The sequence below is a fragment of the Lutra lutra genome, chromosome 13, assembly GCF_902655055.1.
Source record: "Lutra lutra chromosome 13, mLutLut1.2, whole genome shotgun sequence".
NCBI lineage: Eukaryota > Metazoa > Chordata > Mammalia > Carnivora > Mustelidae > Lutra > Lutra lutra.
In genome coordinates this window covers 88959629-88977512 of record NC_062290.1, presented here as the reverse complement: position 1 = coordinate 88977512, position 17884 = coordinate 88959629, and the positions used below count along the sequence as shown (strand labels likewise).

The window sequence follows — 17884 nt, the reverse complement described above, 5'->3', positions numbered from 1 at the left end:
TATGTGCTCTCATGAATTAGATTCCAACAATAATCCCAGAGGTCAACAGCTTCTGTTAGAGGCCCCAGTCCAAACTAGGAGCGAGGAGGAGCAATCAACTCCCTTTGCTGTGTGCCAGTCTACACAGCAGCCACCAGGGTACATAAAGTCTACGTCCTAGGGGAAACAAGACTGTCTTAAAAAGCTACCACACATTAGCTTACACTGGAATTCTTAGAACACACAGGCTCAGTAAAGACAAACGGGGAAGGGGGCTGGGAGCCCTACCTGCGGGGCTGAGCAGCCATCACCATGTCGATGGTGTCCACACCGACGCCCATGATGTTGATGACTGTCTGCCCAGCTTCTGTGTAGGCCAGGCTGCAAATGCAGAGAGACTGCAGGCTGGGGCTGTGACTGCAAGACAGACACGTTCCAAGTTACTAGGGAGCCACCAAGTTTATGACTGGAAGGGAAGAGCACTGTCCAAACCGAACCAAGGGGACATCAGTAATACAAAGCAGCTCTCTGCCAGATGAACACACTCTGATCACTCTGCTTAAACAGACTAGCTCTTAGGGCTCCCTGGGTGGCTCAATTAAATGTTCGCTTTCAGGGGCATCTGGGTGGCTCAGTGGGTTAAAGCCTCAGCCTTAGGCTTATGTCGTGATCCCAGGGTCCTGGGATCAAGCCCCGCATTGGGCTCTCTGCTCAGCAGGGAGCCTGCTTTCTCCTCCCTCTCTGCCTGCCTCTCTGCCAACTGTGATCTCTGTCTGTCAAATAAATAAATAAAATCTTTAAAAAAAAAATGTTTGCCTTCAGCTCGGGTCATAATCTCGGGCTCCTGGGATCGAGCGCCATGTAGGGCTCCCTGCTCAGTGGGGAGTCTGCTTCTCCCTCTTCCTCTGCCCTCACCGCCCCCCAACTTGTGCACGAACATGAGCGCTTCTCTCTCTTGAATAAAAGTCCTAAAAAATTAAAAAGAAAAAAAAAAAAAGATTTGATCTTAGAAACCACCCTGCAAAGCTATCTTACTGTCTTATCAATTAATGAATAGATTTACTGAAATGAGTAATTATTAATCCACAGAAGAGACTGCACGGAGCCACTCAAACGAGACGGGTCTATATGAAGTGGCATGGAAATGAAATTCCAGAGCAGTCAGTGCGAGCAGAGGAAATCACGTAGCAGAAAACATACTAACTTCGTAGTCATCTCACAGAGGTAGGTTTAGGAAGGGCGCTTTCTACTTCACAATGAACACGTGTTACTTTTGTAAAGATCATAAAAAACAATTTGTGTGTGTGTGTGCACGCCCGTGTGCACAATCTCACTGGGGACAAGCTTGTTTCCCGTTCACTTCTCTTCTGACCCACAGGGATGCCCTCCAGTGGAAAGCAAATCAGAACCTCAAGAGTACTGAGCTCTGGGCTCAAGCAAGCGGAGTTCTCTGGAAGAACAAGGGGGCTCCGCACAGAAGGCCCTGTCCTCCGATGAGGAGTGGTGGCATCTGGGCATAGCCAGCTCAACCAGTCACCCCTCCCCCGCCTTATACCTGCCATGTAGGTCGGCCTCATGGCACAAGTTCAGGATCGCGTGAATCAGCTCCAGGATCAGGCAACCTAGGCTCCAGAAAAGACACAGGAATGATGTGGCATTCTGTGACGACCCGCATCCCGAGAAGGGAAGACAAGATCTCCAGGGAGCCTGGAGCTGCTTGGTCTTCCCTGAACACACCGCCTTCCTTACCGATCTGTTCTCTCACACCGTGGGAGTTGTAACGCCACTTGTGATAGCCGGGAAGCATCTCCTTCAGCACAAACATGACACAGGGCACCAGTCCTTGGCTCTGGGTACTGCCCAGCTGCCCCTACAAGAAACCATGCTGTGAGGACTTCTGCCATTTAAGGAAGGGTTTTAGCTACCAGAGATTGAACTCGAAACCCACAGGTCCACAAGAAATCTTGGCAAACCCTGGCAAACATTAATTTCAACGGGGTCCAAGCTGTGGGTTTCTCTGACACAAAGAAAAAGACTAACAAAACAACGTCACCATGTCCCAAAAGGCAGCTATGTGAAGGGGATGGAGGAAGGTTAAATCGGTGCAGGGGAGAGGTACCATAAACATGAAGGACAGGGGACCGTCAGGGACAGGGAATGCCGGTTTCATGGTCACAATGCCAGCCACACCCCAACCTCCCCTCTGCCCCTAGAATACCAGAAAGGAGCTCTACTACTCACAACTCTTTGTCTAATGTCACTCGGCAACATCAGCTGCCTCACCTGTTAGTGGGGATTCTTCACTTCTGCGTAAACAGGTCTTCATCCCTATCTCCACAAAGGGCTACTTCTACCTTAGGAAGCACCGAGTGCTTCTCGTGTGCGGCCCTCTCCACACCTCCGTGGAGTAGAGACCGTTCAACGACTCCTGTTTCACAGAGGTTGTAAAAAGTTCTTTACCCGCCCAAGGCTGATGGAGCAGGCAAGAGGTCAAGCTGAAATTTAACCCTAATTCCGTCAGACTGCAACATCTATTTTTCAAACTGAGCTGGGATCCATTAATGGACTGTGCAATCAGCTTATGAGAAAATATCCAAATGCCTTTTGCGTCGTCAGAGTAGTGCTGAATTGTGACCCTCTGCCTCGGGGGTCCACACACACATACATGTGTACGGAGTCGTGAAAGAAAACGTATGTACTGCCCTGGGTTCCAGTGAAAACAGCTTGACAGTCACCACATCATATCACCTGCCTCCGAGAGTTACATAAATTAACCCAGAAAAAGTGCCCATCACAGAACGGGTACAGAGTCAACACATAGAAACTGTTAATGCCGTAACCTCAGGACAACTGTTGGACCTGAAGACCCGAGACTACAGTAGGAGAGGCTTTCGGATGATTCCATCTGACCCGCTCTTACCTTGACAAGAGTGGTGATCAAGCGCAGAAAGGCAATTGTGACCCCGTACTCGCCCTGGGGCTGCTCGCTGTTCATCAGGAGGTTTCCATACCCTCCGGCGTTCATCCCCTCCGCACTGAGAGAGAACAGAGGCAGGGGAATCAGGGTGGGGCAATCTCAGGGTTTCCAGAAACTAATCACAGAGCATTCTTGTTATTACGTAGATGGCTTGGGCCCCCAACAGGAAATCTCCGCAAAAGAATTCATCAAATCTAAGCTACTTCCTACCCAGAATGAACATTAAGAAGGTGTTTTAGTGATGTACAACCTCAAGAGCTTTCAAGTAAAGAAATCAAATAAACATCCAAAAAACATCCTTTTGTCTTATAAGTTGAGAGCGGGCAAGGAGAGAATGCTCAGGTAGAATGGAGCCTGTGTATTAGTAACTGCCCCGTAGGTGAGCTCCAGCTGCCATGAAACAAGGAAAGGTACAGAGTGACTACGGCTTAGGAAAGCGAAGCCAAGTCTCCGGATCTAGTCACTTCCGGATTCTTCAGGTGGGAGAGTTAACTCCCACACACCTAGGGGGCTTGCCGCTGGCTGAGAAATATATCCAGAAACTTCCAGGGAAGTTTCCTGAAAAGGAATGAAGGCAGCCTGGACCTGAAACGTGTATGGCGCTCCCAGGGAGTACGCCCTGCCCAACGGAGGAAGACAGGAAGACCGAGCTCACCTAATCATCTGACTCATGCTGGAGACCTGGTGGGCCACAAATGGTAAAAAGCCTGTGTGACGAAGATCAGTCCACACCTGACAAGGGAAAAGAAGAGCCCAATGTCCACGTGTCTTCAGGTAGCCACCAAATGCACCCTTTTTTGGCTCTGAGGAAGACCTGGCATCTCTCACCTTTGCTGGGTTCCGGGCAGCCAAAACAGTCAAGCAACTGACACAAGCAGCAATGACATCCACTGGCGGGGACGTCACTGTCGTTAGCCTGGAGAACAGTGCACTCTACTCGGTAAAGGGAGTAACACAACTTGTTCCTCCACAAACATTTTCCATTTCTCTCTGCCCAAGTCCCTCCTCTCAGCAAGGAGAGAAACACAGGAAGGCCCTCAGATGGGGACAGTATCACACCAGGGCTTCCCACAGAGGAACGAGTATGGACGTTAACCCAGCAGGTGTGCGACCAGACAGAGGCTTACCGCTGCAGCAGCATGTAGATGCGGGACGTGATGGGCAAGAGACAGTCTGCTATGGACAGATCCGTGCTGATGACCTTATGCACCAGATCAATGATGGGTCTGACCCGCTGGCAGTGCTGGATTACATCTGTGGGGAAAGAAAGCAAACAATTCCTTCAAGAACACGGAATAGTCTCTGAGACCCAGAAAAACACTACACTTATCCCAGTCCGGATGGTTTTCAATTTTATCTTGAGAGTCTCTGTCCTCCGAATCTAAGCACAGCCATTTTCTGTCCCCACAGTCATGTCTCCCTCAGCGGACCGGACCTGCAGTGGAAACGACGTGCAGCAGCATTTCGATCTCGCACGTAAAGAGGGTCCAGCTGCTGTAGGAGTACTCCCAGCGTACCAGGTAAGCCCTGTCGTCCAGCACTACTTGGCCCACGGTGCCCTGAGGTATTCGAAGGTTGGTCTGGCCCCCTGTGGGAGAGAGGAAAGGAAATGAGTCTAATATCTGGGGATACGATAGGAAAAAGTGCCTCCTACTCCAGACACCAGTATTTAGTCACACAGAGATGTACCCACTCTCTTCCTAGTAGCTAACACTGATAGACCAGTTTCACCCAAGTTATAGCATATATCAGAATTCCCTTTCTTCTCAAGGCCGAATAATATCCCACAGTATATATGTACTACATTTTATCAATTTCACCTGTTGGTGGACACTTATTTAAAATTGTTTTTATATACGCCCTTTTACCCAACAACCCCACTGTGGGGACGCTATGTACTAAAAATAAAAGCACCAGTGTATGAGGGACACGTACCCGAGGCAGCACTGTTTGTAGTGGCAGAAACCTGACATGGCCTACATGTCCTTTAGAATGAAAAAGATAAAAGACTCTGGAATATCCAGAATAATTCTGTAGTTACTAAAAAGAACGGGTCAGATCTGTATATAAGGAAAGCAGCTTGCAGAATGAGTCTAGAAGAGCATACACAGTATGTAACAGGACACACCAACTCTCAGCACCGACTACCCAACAGCTAAGTCCCAAGAGGCGAACTCAGTGAGGTACAGATTGGTGCCATGTCTCTCGTTACGACGAACATGCATTATTTTTGAAATAAAGCAATCCAGTGACGTAAAAAAGGGAGAAATGCCCTCAGTTATCAACAAACACAGCGAGAGAAGAACTGCTTCAAAGGCAGCTTGCATGAAAAAGTTGCAGCAGCAAAGATGAAGCCTCAACAGAGGCCAAGGAAAAGAGCTACTGAGCCACGGTCTCTCCATCTTACCAAGAGGATAAAGGAGTTTGGACGTTTGCCTCCGCCAGAGAGTTCCATCTTCGTGGGAGATCACATCATGGGGCTTGTGCTTATAAAGTTCATTGTAGAAAGACATCTTATCCAAGAAACTATACACCTGCCAACATGCAGAAAAAAACACACCTACACGTTTACCTGGGGGACACGCAAGGGGTCCCATGTCCACTTCTCTGCTCTTTAGCCAGACCGTGCATGTGGGGACTCCCTAACTCTTGAACCCGCCTCCGCACTCCTTGCCAGCCCTCACCATCCTCTAACGCTGAGCTCAAGGAGCCCTCGCTTGCAGACAGCAGACTCTCCTGAATGGTGGGTCTTCACTATTCAAATGACACTGACTGTGTGGCTTTACTAGTTACTCCCTTTTTGTGTTTACTGTTAGTCTCTGCCAATGAGATAGTAAGGAACTTTATATTTTGTCCTCTCCCACAGCATCTACAATAGGTACTTTAAATTTTATAAACTTGAGACACTACCTCTGGCAGTGTTCATTCAACTTCAGACTAATTCTTTCTGTGGCAGTGGCACCCACAAAAATACCTCCCACACTCTGAATTCAGGCATCTAACCGAACCGCCTACCTTTTTGGCAGTGGACTTCCCTGATACGAGGGCTCGTAGCAATTGCAGGAGTGGGGAGAGCAGATGGGGGAACATCCCACAGACACTGTCCAGAATGATCCCAAGCCCGGAGGTTGGCTCCTATCGTAGAAGGAGAGAAGTCACTGACTACATAATCCACGAATTACAGATCTCCGAATTGCCCAGCAATCATAAGAAAGCCTAAAACCAATCATTTCCTTCAGGCAGACATCACTCCTTTCTAACAATTTAAGACTTCCATATTTCCACTGAAAATGGCTATCAACAGCAGATTTAGTCAGGACCTGAAAAGAGAACATCACTGCCTCCGGTGACCTCTTCTGGCCATCCTCCCTATAGGAAGACAACAGCATTCACCTCCACATGACGTGTTTCCAATAATGTGAAAAGCACCAAACACATACCAGCATTTGGCTACCACACAAAAGCAACAGATCCTCAATCTATACATTGTTTCATGCCACCTTCTCCCAGGAACAGTGTGAGGCTGGATAGCAACTCAGGAAGAAGATAAGACATACAGGCCACAGTACAAAGGAGAATAGATCAGCTGGACCCTGGGGCTTCAGGCTGCTGTCAATGCTAACCCTGAGGACTGGTGAGAAACTGTTCTCTCCAAAGCCAAATTCCTATCTAACCAGTTACAATACTGACTACTCAGAGTCACAATCTCCCAGTACCATGTCCAAGAGTCATAGTAACACTGATGCCTGAGACTGTCAATGTGAACAAAGACTCGGTGGGTCAGTTAGCGAATGTGCTAGTTAATAATACAGGCTACGGATTCAGTCAGCTGAAACTGCTTCCTGATCCTGTTTGTCTAGCTGTGTGACCTTGGGCAAGTCACTTCACATCTCTGAGCATCACCTTTCCTCATATGCAAAATGGTGATGACAATAATTCTATTTACTTCATACACTTTTGTAAAGATTAATGTGAAAAGACATAAATGCTTAATATCAGACCTATCACAAAGTGCTTCATAAATTCTTTCAGTACAAGAATATCTTAGCATAATTCCCTCTGACACACTTACTGTTCCCCAGAATAGTTCTGGAAGAGAAGGGTCTGCCAGGACTTCACATGCAGTGTCAATTACATCCTGTTGGGGGAGGGGGAAGAAAACAGCTTATTTTCCCTCTTTGAACCACTATTTTTTTTTTAAACTGCATTCTATTCAAATAAAAATAGCAACAATACTTTCACATACTATATCAGAAAGAACCCTAGGTTTTAAAAGTAAGATTATACCCTGTCTAGGGTGTACGTTGTATCTGTTATATGCAGTTTGGCAAGTTAACCTCTCTGAACTTCAAAATCTTTACCTATAAAATGGTGATAATGTTATCACTTCATAGTACTGTTGTAAGGACTGAATGAGGTAATATATGGAGAGGTGGACTGTAAATTTTAAGATGCCATGTAAATGTGAGGTATTACTAGGCTTGGCTAAACTGCTCTCCTAGAGGACAAGAGTAATGCCTTTTTAAGTTTTTTAATCCTCAGCACCTAGTATGGCGTTGGCATATGCTGGGAATGGTTTTTTTTTTTTTTTTAAAGATTTTTTATTTATTTATTTGACAGAGAGAGATCATAAGTAGACGGAGAGGCAGGCAGAGAGAGAGGGAAGCAGGCTTCCTGCCGAGCAGAGAGCCCGATATGGGACTCGATCCCAGGACCCTGAGATCATGACCTGAGCCGAAAGCAGCGGCTTAACCCTGTGTGAGCCACCCAGGCGCCCCGGAATGGTTGTTTTTTTTTTTTAAACAACCCAAGTACGAGGACTCTAGCAGCCCAGATATGTTAATACTGACCCTCCAGATATATGATAAGGTCCAAATATTACCACCAGAATTTTGGCAAAGGATGCAAAGCTTACTCTGTGCCCCTCGAGCTTTGGAAATTGAGTTTTCCGGTTAGCACCAATCACTTTAATAATGGTAAGAAATTTTCATTTTTAGCAACTTCACCAATTTCTTCAATTTCCAAAACAAGTCATTAAAAATGAATATAATGACTTAGTTATAAAGAACTCCTCAAACAGCACTTTCTACTGCAAAGAACCAGGGTTCCTTGGAGAAACAGCATATCCCAGGTCTGGGGCCAGAATCCTGTAAGATAACCCCATGACGGTGGGTCAAACCAGAAACAACGGAGCTATCAAAGTACGGAAGCTTTGTTTCAGACACATTCAGAAGCTCATCAAAAAGTTCTTACTGGCCAAAGGTGGGGGTCTGAACATAAGAATAGTAACTGCAGTGGATTAAAACACAGCTAATGGGGCGCCTGGGTGGCTCAGTGGGTTAAGCCTCTGCCTTCGGCTCAGGTCATGATCCCGGGGTCCTGGGATCGAGCCCCACATCGGGCTCTCTGCTCGGCGGGGAGCCTCCTTCCCTCTCTATCTCTGCCTGCCTCTCTGCCTACTTGTGATCTATCTGTGTGTGTCAAATAAATAAATAAAATCTTAAAACAAAACAAAACAAAAACCCCCAGAGCTAACATATTTATTTATACCCAGGAGTTCACAATGACATGTAAAAATTTAAAGACCTTACTAGAGTGTTAACTACCTCTGCAGGACAGTAGGGAAAACTAATAAATATAGGAAAACAAGCATGTATAGTATTCTATACCAGAGTATCAGATAGCTAATAGCTAATGAGAGCAAGATTTTTTTAAAGTATAACTGACATATGTTACATTGATGGGAGGTGTACAACATAATCTAATATTTGTATATACCATGAAACAAACTTCTATAGCAACGTTCGAACCAACAAACAAAAGAGGAAACAGAATAGTGCCATTCTGTGACTCCCAAGGAACTAATGGATCTAGACAATGATATGGCTTATGTCCACCGCAGTGCAAAACATGGGTGCAGATCAAAACTCGATAGAGTTATCGACCAATAATGTATGGACCCTATCTATTTAGATTCTGATCAAAACAAACTTATAACAAACTTACAACATTTATAAGATAATTAGAAATTTAAATCCTGACTTGTTATTTGAAGATAGTGTTTGTTTAGATGTGCTAATGGTTGTAAAGTTTTATTAGCTCCTATTCTGGTTCATCGACTATTCACAGATGACACTAAATGATGTCAGGGGTTTGCTTCAAAATAGTCACAACAGTCACAGGATGGAAAGAGCACCAACATCTGCTGTCAGTTGATAATTTGGAAGCTGGTGATAGGACCGTTTAAGAGCTCATTACATAATTTTGTCTTCTTTGATATAAGTTTGAAATGTTTCACGTTTTTAAAAAATTGCAGAAGGATATTTATTACACCCACTGATGTTTGGGACAGTGCTCTATCCCAAAATGAGATTACAAAACAGTATATACATTGTGATTCTGTTTTAGAGAAGAATCATTATATTGTTTATATATATATATATATATATATATATATATATATATATATATATGCAGAAAATGGAAGGGAACACAACAAGTATTAACAGAGCTTGCCCTGTGTGGTGCGATTACACTTTTTTCTTTTTATCAGCACTTTCTGACTTTTTATCATTAATATGTATTTTGTATAATACAATAAATGAAAAGAAACAGCAATAAACAAATTAATACCTGGGGTATGTGGGTGTGTGTGATAACAGGTCCAAAGGGATATCCTGCGTTGGTGGTATAGTGGTGAGCATAGCTGCCTTCCAAAGGGATATCTTAGGGATATGACTAAAAAGCCAGGCAGTGTAGATAGTCTCACAAAAGCCAGATACTGACCTGCTGATTGCCCAGTGTGTGCAGCTCCAGCGAGGTCAAAACGAAAGAAAGGAGTCCATAGACACACATGCCTGCAGTGCTGGTGGTACACTGTATGGGCAAAGGAGTCAGTAACTAATCTGAAGAACAAAACTCTGCCCCCAGATTTAGCATAATCCTACACATTAACACAGTCTCTGTAAACAAATGGGAAGGGAATCCAAGGCTTTGTAATTTTCCTAATTTAGTCCCAAGATCAGAAAGACAAGGGATTTTTCCCTTGAGAAAGCAGGAACCATAAATATCACCACACCCCCAAGAATAAAATCAAAAGGGAACCATTTTCAAAATGATTAGTTTTCATGGGGAAGAAAAGCAGAACCAGTCCAGAGAAAGGATAAAGAGTCTCTATGTGCTGACACAAACGACGCAGCTGCCTGCATCTGCATGGTCACCACGATAAATGACCCAGTGGCAGCCGGCGGGGCCTGCTGGCGGAGGTTTCCTGCTCGCATGTCAAAACAAACTCAGTCAACAGTGCCTCTGAAATTAAACCCCAACACGAGATTCAAGAGAATGGCTAATTCATCCCGCTATGGCTGAATGAGTAAGCTCCCAAAAAAGATTTCTCCAGTCAGGGTGGTCAAAGCTGTCCTCCAGATTACTGTGGCGGCACAGTAGCCTGTACTGGCCAAGGGTTCAGACTGCACCTCCCACTGCCTGGCAGTATTATTCCGCCAGTAATTCGAGGGCAAATTACATCTCCCTAAGTCTCAATCTCCCAATATGTAAAATAGGATAAAAATCCCTAGCGCAAAGAAGTGCTGTAAGGACGAAGTGCTCTAAACGAGAATGCGCAGAAAGCGCTGGTAACAGTGTCTACTCATACTAAATGAGCTACGAAGTTAGAAACAACTATCATCATCATCCACGTCACTATTACAATTCTCATGACGGCTCTCATGATTCATTCACGGGCTTCTGCCCTAATCTGTGGCATTCTCATGCTCCAACACCAACAGCCCAAGCCTCACGTCATTGCCCCCGCTGGCCAGTGAGCGGAGCAGTCGGGTCAGGTACTGAAATACGTTCAGCTGGATGGCTGTGCCACCTATCTTCCGGACAACACTGCTTGTCTCTTCTGGATGCAGGGTGTGACGGAGGAGAGCCCAGGCCAAAAGCACTGGGGCGTGATGTGGAATGTCCCCGAAGGTCAACATCAAACGGTCCATATCCTGATTAAAAACAAAAAACAAAAAAACAACCAAACTAAAAAACAAAACCTTGTGTCACTGAAAAGAAAGGGTGAGAGCAAATGTCCTCCATTTGCCCACAGTAGCCCCTTGTTCCACTCTGATAGTCTACTCTTCCCCAACCCCCACCACACCTCACTAATAAACCCCCTCCATTACTCTTCCCTTTCCCCACAACTTTTTTCTTCTAATTTTAAGTAGTCTTAGTGTAACATTATAAAATACATGTTCAAATGGAATTTCCTTTAGAAAATTTCCCAATCCTTCTTGAATCTTCTCTGCTCTTTCCCCACTTTGCTCTCTAGCCACCACCATGCCATCTGAATATGTTTCCCCTTTGCTCTTCTTGCACAAGGTCTGTAAACAAAGACAATCCCCAGCGGTCGGTCCTTGGGCCTCTTCTGTCCTGGTGCCAACTCTCTGAGTGACTCTATTCATTCTCACAGACTCAACTACGACCAATATGCAGAAAACTGAAATCTGAGATTTCTTCCAATTAACACTGTAGAATCTTAAATTCCACCGCAAGAAAAATTTTACGTGGCAGTCTAGTTGAGTGGTGAAACACATACTCCTAACTATAAATTGTTTAAAAAGAGAAAGGAAGCCATTCCAAGTTTACCTGACAAATAAGCCCGTCCTGGGCAAACTGGTGCAGTTCTCTTCTGTCATCTAAAGCACACTTATGCAAGGATTCAATATCCATGCCTTCCACCAGGATAAGGGCACTGAAGTAGCTAGGAAGAAAATGGTATCATGGTGTCACATGAGCAATTCTGAACCTTGCTGGAGAATAAGATGAAATGGAAGACACTTCAACATCAAAAAATTACTAATGGTTTTTTCTGCATTTTTTTCATACTAAGTCTTCTAAACCCTGTATGTATTTCATACTTCCAACACACCTCAATTCATCTGGCCACATTTAAACTGCCTGACTGTGGTTGACAGGGGCTTGTGCAGGCCAGAGCGTAGATCCAGTGTGGAACGTTTCTATGGCCACCAATGAGACATGACTCAGATAAACCATCTCACCACTCAAGTGTGTATCTTTGTTCACAGAGAAAACAGCCCTCAAAACGTGGACCTATCTATTTGAACCACTGTAACATCATCCTTTTTGTTAAACGCAGCTGAATCTCCTCCTCAGACACAGACGCGAACAGGTCGTTCACTCCAGAGGATATGCCAAGAGCAGGTAAGAAAATGCTCACCATCACAGATAAGCAGGGAAAGGCAAATCAGGGCAGCAAAAGGGAAAAAACTGAGGGCATGATAGATAACAACACGGGTTTGCAAGATTGTAGGGAAACTGGTTCTCTCCTCCTACAATCAGTGATGTATACGTTAGTACAGCCTCTGTGGAGGACAACTGGGCAATATTTTAGAACACAAACACACACACCATTCAACCCAAAAAAGCCACTTCCAGCTCCTTCACAGTCATACTCACCCAGATGTACAGAAAGGCTTGTAAAGAATGTTCTTACAGCATTGTTTGAAATATCCAAACAAGCTAACTGCCTCCATAGTGAAACTGTTAAATAAACATCCAACCCATGTACTAATGCAGCAGCTAAAGAACATCCTGAGGTAAAAAGAGTTCCAGGACATCTAGTTACGTGAAAAGTTAAGTTGTAAAAAAGTACACCATTTACATCAAAAAACAAAAAAAACACAAACAATGTATTTTTGTATATATGGGGAAAAAAAATGGATCTACCCACTGCCATAAAATTCAAAGTCCACAGATGATGACCTCAAAAAGGGCAGGGGACACACTTGCCCTATCACCGTCTTAGCATTTGCAATGCCTTACCATAGATGCTCACCAAATTTTTTGTTGAATGGATGAACCTTTTAGATGAGATAGTCAAATACTAGAATGCAAATACTTATTTGAGAAAACATGGCCCTCTAATCCAGTCTTTACTCCCTGTAAGACCTGGAACATGGTAGTACATCGATCTGTTTCCCTACCAGCAAGTGAAAAGTACATCTAGACCATCCTTTCACCCATTAACAGGATCTATTAATACCAACGTTCTACACCTTGTACAAGTTTTGTAGCCTTAATTCATTCAGACTTACCCAATCCGATCTACGAAAGGATCCATGGTCTCATCCACCAGGTGCCTGTTGGTCTGCCTACTACCAAATCCTTGTTCTTTAAACATCTTGGTTAATGCCAGCAGGTCACTAGGTGCCATCTCAAAGTAGGCATAATAAAGGAAAATAATTTCTAGCAGCATGGACTGTTCCCGAAGGCACTGAACAAACCAGCGAGACACCTGGCGCTCGGTCTGCACAACCAATGGAGAAAAAAATGGGAGAAATAAAGTCAGATTTAAAAGCCTATTTAAAATTTTTAAGTTATTTTTTATTAGAGAATATATGTATAAGGAGAGAGTAAAAAAAAGTCTCCTTCTTTGCCATATATTAAGGAATCTGTTAAATGCTTAAAGCAAAAGGGTTTGAGAGAGATACCAAAAATAAGTCTCCCTCTGTACAATTCCCACTGCCCAGTCATCCTAACCTGTCCCCAGAGGCAACCGCTGTAGAGGTTCTTGTTTCCCCTTCCAGTCTTTTGCCATATACACTCATTCATTCCTTCACTCATTCTAAGCTCCGTCTACCTACCGACCTACCCATCCAGCCATCTCTACATCAAATATACTATACAAACTATTCATACTTCTCATCAACTAACAGTGTATCTACAAATCATTTCCTCTAACAGTACATTAACAGGCTCCTTATTTTTCTCTTTTTTTAAAAGATTTTATTATTTATTTGACAGAGAGAGAGGCAGTGAGAGAAGAAATACAAGCAGGGGCAGAGGGAGAGGGAGAAGCAGGCTCCGGGCAGAGCGGGGAGCCAGATGTGGGGCTCGATCCCAGGACCCCGGGATCACGACTTAAGCTGAAAGCAGACATTTCACTGATTGAGCCACCCAGGCGCCCCTGATTTTTCATTATCAGTCCCCTCATTACTTTTAATGAAATGCCCTATTTTTATTTACATATTTTCCATAGCTTAATCAGCTTTCTTGGATGTACAAACAAGTGCTGGTGAGGGTGTGGAGAACAATGAGCCCTCGCGCACCGCTGGCGGGAAACTAAGCTGGTGCAGCCGCTGTGGGAAACAGTACAGAGGCTCCTCAAACACTTGAAGACCAGAGGGCGCCCGAGTGGCTCAGGCGGTCAGGCATCCGACTCTTGGTTTGAGTTCAGGTCGTGATCACACGATTTGAGATCGAGCCCTGCATCAGGCTCTGCGATGAGCATGGAGCCTGCTTGGGACCCTCTCTCTCCCTCTGCCCCTCCGCACCCTGCTCACGATCTCTTTCTCTCTCTAAAAGCAAAAATTAAAAAACAGAAATGCCATATGACCCAATAATTTAACTACTGGGTATTACCCAAAGGAAATGAAAACACTAATTCAAAAAGATATGTGCAGGGGGCCTGGGGGCTCTGTCGGTTAAGCGTCTGCTGACGGCTCAGGCTCCACATTGGGCTCCCTGCTTATTAGCACGGAGTCTGCTTCTCCCTCTCCCTCTGCCTCTGTCCCTCCTGCTGCTTGTGTTCTCTCTCCCGTCCACTCTTTCAAAGAAATAAAATCTTAAAAAAAAAAAGATACATGCACCCCTATGTTTACTAAAACATTATTACAATAGCCAAGCGATGGAAGCAATCTAAGTGTCCACTGATAGATGAGTAAGGCACACACGCAGACGCATGGACAGGCAGCAATGGGATACCACGCCGCCGCGGAAAGCATGAGATCGTGCCATCTGTGACAACATGGATAGACCTAGATCTTATGCTAAATGAAGTAAGTTAGACTGAAAAAGACAAATACCGTATGATGTTACTCAGATCTGGAATCTAAAAAACAACACGAATGAAGAAACAAACAAAAACCAGAACCAGATCTATAAATACAGAGAACAAACTGGTGGTTGCCAGAAGGAAAGGAGGCGGACAGGCCAAATGGGTGAAGGGGAGTGGGAGACTTCCAGCTGTGGAATGAGTAAGTCATGAGAATAAAAGCCACAGAATAGAAAGCACAGTCAATGGTACTACACTAACCCCGCCTGGTGACAGATGGTTAATCACTGTGCTGTACACCCGAAATGTGTCAACCGCACTCCAAAAACTTAAATAAATACAATGTACACCTGACAGAACAAATATACAAAAAAATTGGCAAAACCACAGATCTAAACAATCTCAATCTGCCTGGTATGTCTCATCAGCACACCAAACTACTTTCGAATACATGTTCTTTTTCAGGATCTTTTAAAGTTTGTTTATTCGTGAGAGGCAGAGAGACAGCACTACACAAATTCTTTCAGAAAACGGAGGAAGGAAAATTTCCCAACTTATTTCATGAGGCTAACATTACACTAATACCAAAACCAGAAAAAGACACCACAAGAAAACTACAGACTAATATCCCTTATGAACATAGCCATAAAATTCCTTAACAAAATCTTAGCAACTCAAATCTCAAGATATATAAAAAGCAAAATATATCATAACTAAGTGGAGTTTATGCCAGGATTTCAAGATCCATCTGACATCCAAAGACTCAATCTAATTCACAACAAAGTAAAAAAGTCATAATGTTATTTCAAAAGATCCAAAACAAAATGGACAGGATTCCTAATAAAAGCTAAATCCCTCAGCAAATTTAGGAGGTAATTTCCTCATTTTGATAAAGAACACTACAAAAATAATTTACAACTGAGAACACATTCAGGGGTAAAGATCTGAACTTTATATCTAAGATTACGAACAAGGCCAGAATGTTGGCTCTCCTACCACTTCTATTCATCATTGTACCAGAGGTCCTGATCAGTTAATAAGGCAAGAAAAAGAAATAAAAGGCATACAGACTTGAAAGTAAGTTAAAGTGCCCTTATTTACAGACAACGTGATCATGTGTATTGGAAAATCCTGTTAGAAAAAACCTACTAGAGGGGCACCTGGGTGGGTCTGCAGGATTATTGTCCAGCTCTTGATTTCCAGCTCAGGTCATGATCTCAGGGTCGTGGAATCAAGCCCTGCATCAGACTTCATGCACAGCAGAGTCTGCTTGACCCTCTTTCTTCCTCTTGCTCTACCCCTATTCCCTCTCTCTCTCCCAAATAAATAGGTAAAATCTTTAAAAATAATAAAATAAATGGTTAAAATAATAAATTTTAATTACATATTATTTTACCAGAATTTAAAAGTCATAGTTAAAAAAAAAACAACCTATAGTGACAGAAAGCAAATTAATGGTCGTCTGGGGCCAAAGATCACAGATTGACTACAAACATTCTAGGGGAGATAGAAATGTTCTATGTACTGATTGTGCATGTAACTACCTACAACTGTCAAAGCTGTATGTTTAAAATCAGTGAGCTTTACTGGATGGAAATTGGACCAGAATAAAGCTGGGAATGGGAACACTACAGATCTGTTATCAACACAAGCTCTTTCACACAAGTGTGAATGTATTTATAGGATAAACTCTTTTTTTTTTTTTTTAAAGATTCTGTTTATTTATTTGACAGAGAGAGAGAGAGACACAGCAAGAGAGGGAACACAAGCAGGGGGAGTGGGTGAGGGAGAAGCAGGCTTCCTGCCGAGCAGAGAGCCCGATGCAGGGCTCAATCCCAGGACCCTGGGATCATGACCCGAGCTGAAGGCAGACGCTTAATGACTGAGTCACCCAGGAGCACTGACAGGATAAACTCTTACACTGGAAACTTGCAGTTTCAGTTTATGTGCTTTTCTTTTTTTTTTTTTTTAAGATTTTATTTATTTATCTGACAGAGATCACAAGTAGGCAGAGAGAGGAAGGGAAGCAGGGTCACTGCTGAGCAGAGAGCCCAATGTGGGGCTTGATCCCAGGACGCTGGGATCATGACCTGAGGGGAAGGCAGAGGCTTTAACCCACTGAGCCACCCAGGTACCCCTGTGCTTTTCAATTTTTAAATACTGTCTTATTTTCCACTAAAAAAAGTTATTTATACAGCAAAATTTGAGTACCCATTATCCCATCCCTCAGACAAGAGTGTTGGATGTGACTATGTTCATTGCTTTTGCCTGTTTTTCCACTGGGTCTTAGTGATTTATAGGAGTTCTATTTTAAGAACACTTTATAATATGACTTTGTCTTACTTCGTTTACTGCACTATTTTTTTTTTCCTTGCAAAAGTGTTTGATTTGTTGTTGCTGGGTTTAAAATTACTTTTCTTTCATGGCTCTTGAATTTTACTTTAAAAAATCCTCTCCACTCCAAACAAAGCAAAACAAAACAAAACCACTTCCCATGTTTTCTTCTAATACTCGTGTGGTTAAAAATTTTTTTTCTAGGGGCGCCTGGGTGGCTCAATGGGTTAAAGCCTCTGGCTTCGGCTCGGGTCATGATCTCAGGGTCCTGGGATCAAGCCCCACATCGGGCTCTCTGCTCAGCAGGGAGCCTGCTTCCTCCTCTGTCTCTGCCTGCCTCTCTGCCTACTTGTGATCTGTCAAATAAATAAAATGTTTTAAAAAAAAATTTTTTTTTTTCTAAGTAAAATCTACACCCAACATGGGGCTTGAACTCAACACCCTGAGATCAAGGGTCGCTTGCTCTATTGACTGAGCTAGCCAGGTGCCCCTACAGTTAAATTTTTAAAATTTAAATCATTGCTCTATCTGATTTTCTTCTAATAGAAGGTAGGAGATAGAGGTAAGAGTTCAATTTCTCTCCCCATGGTTATTTATACAGTAGTTCAACACCATTCATTGAAAAATATAGTATTTCCCACTGACTGAAATACCACCTTTATCATATACTAACTCAGTCTGGGGTCTATAACTAGACCTTCTATTATGCTCCATTTATAAGTCTATTTACTTACATGCCAATGCCA

The 17884-nt window shown here is 43.7% G+C and overlaps 1 protein-coding gene across 1 annotated transcript in view; it reads right to left on the bottom strand.

Annotated features, from left to right (window-relative positions):
• NUP188 (nucleoporin 188) overlaps nt 1–17884 on the bottom strand; it is a 49951-nt gene that overhangs the window by 14359 nt on the left and 17708 nt on the right. The window contains exons 9-23 of the mRNA XM_047699183.1: nt 13066–13277; nt 11597–11711; nt 10756–10956; nt 9743–9832; nt 7029–7094; nt 5972–6091; nt 5364–5490; nt 4392–4544; nt 4084–4210; nt 3785–3872; nt 3612–3688; nt 2900–3014; nt 1729–1849; nt 1535–1601; nt 268–396 (exon numbers count right to left, since the gene is read on the bottom strand). Coding sequence (XP_047555139.1) covers nt 268–396; nt 1535–1601; nt 1729–1849; nt 2900–3014; nt 3612–3688; nt 3785–3872; nt 4084–4210; nt 4392–4544; nt 5364–5490; nt 5972–6091; nt 7029–7094; nt 9743–9832; nt 10756–10956; nt 11597–11711; nt 13066–13277 — 1808 coding nt within the window. The remainder of the gene's footprint in view (nt 1–267; nt 397–1534; nt 1602–1728; nt 1850–2899; nt 3015–3611; nt 3689–3784; nt 3873–4083; nt 4211–4391; nt 4545–5363; nt 5491–5971; nt 6092–7028; nt 7095–9742; nt 9833–10755; nt 10957–11596; nt 11712–13065; nt 13278–17884) is intronic.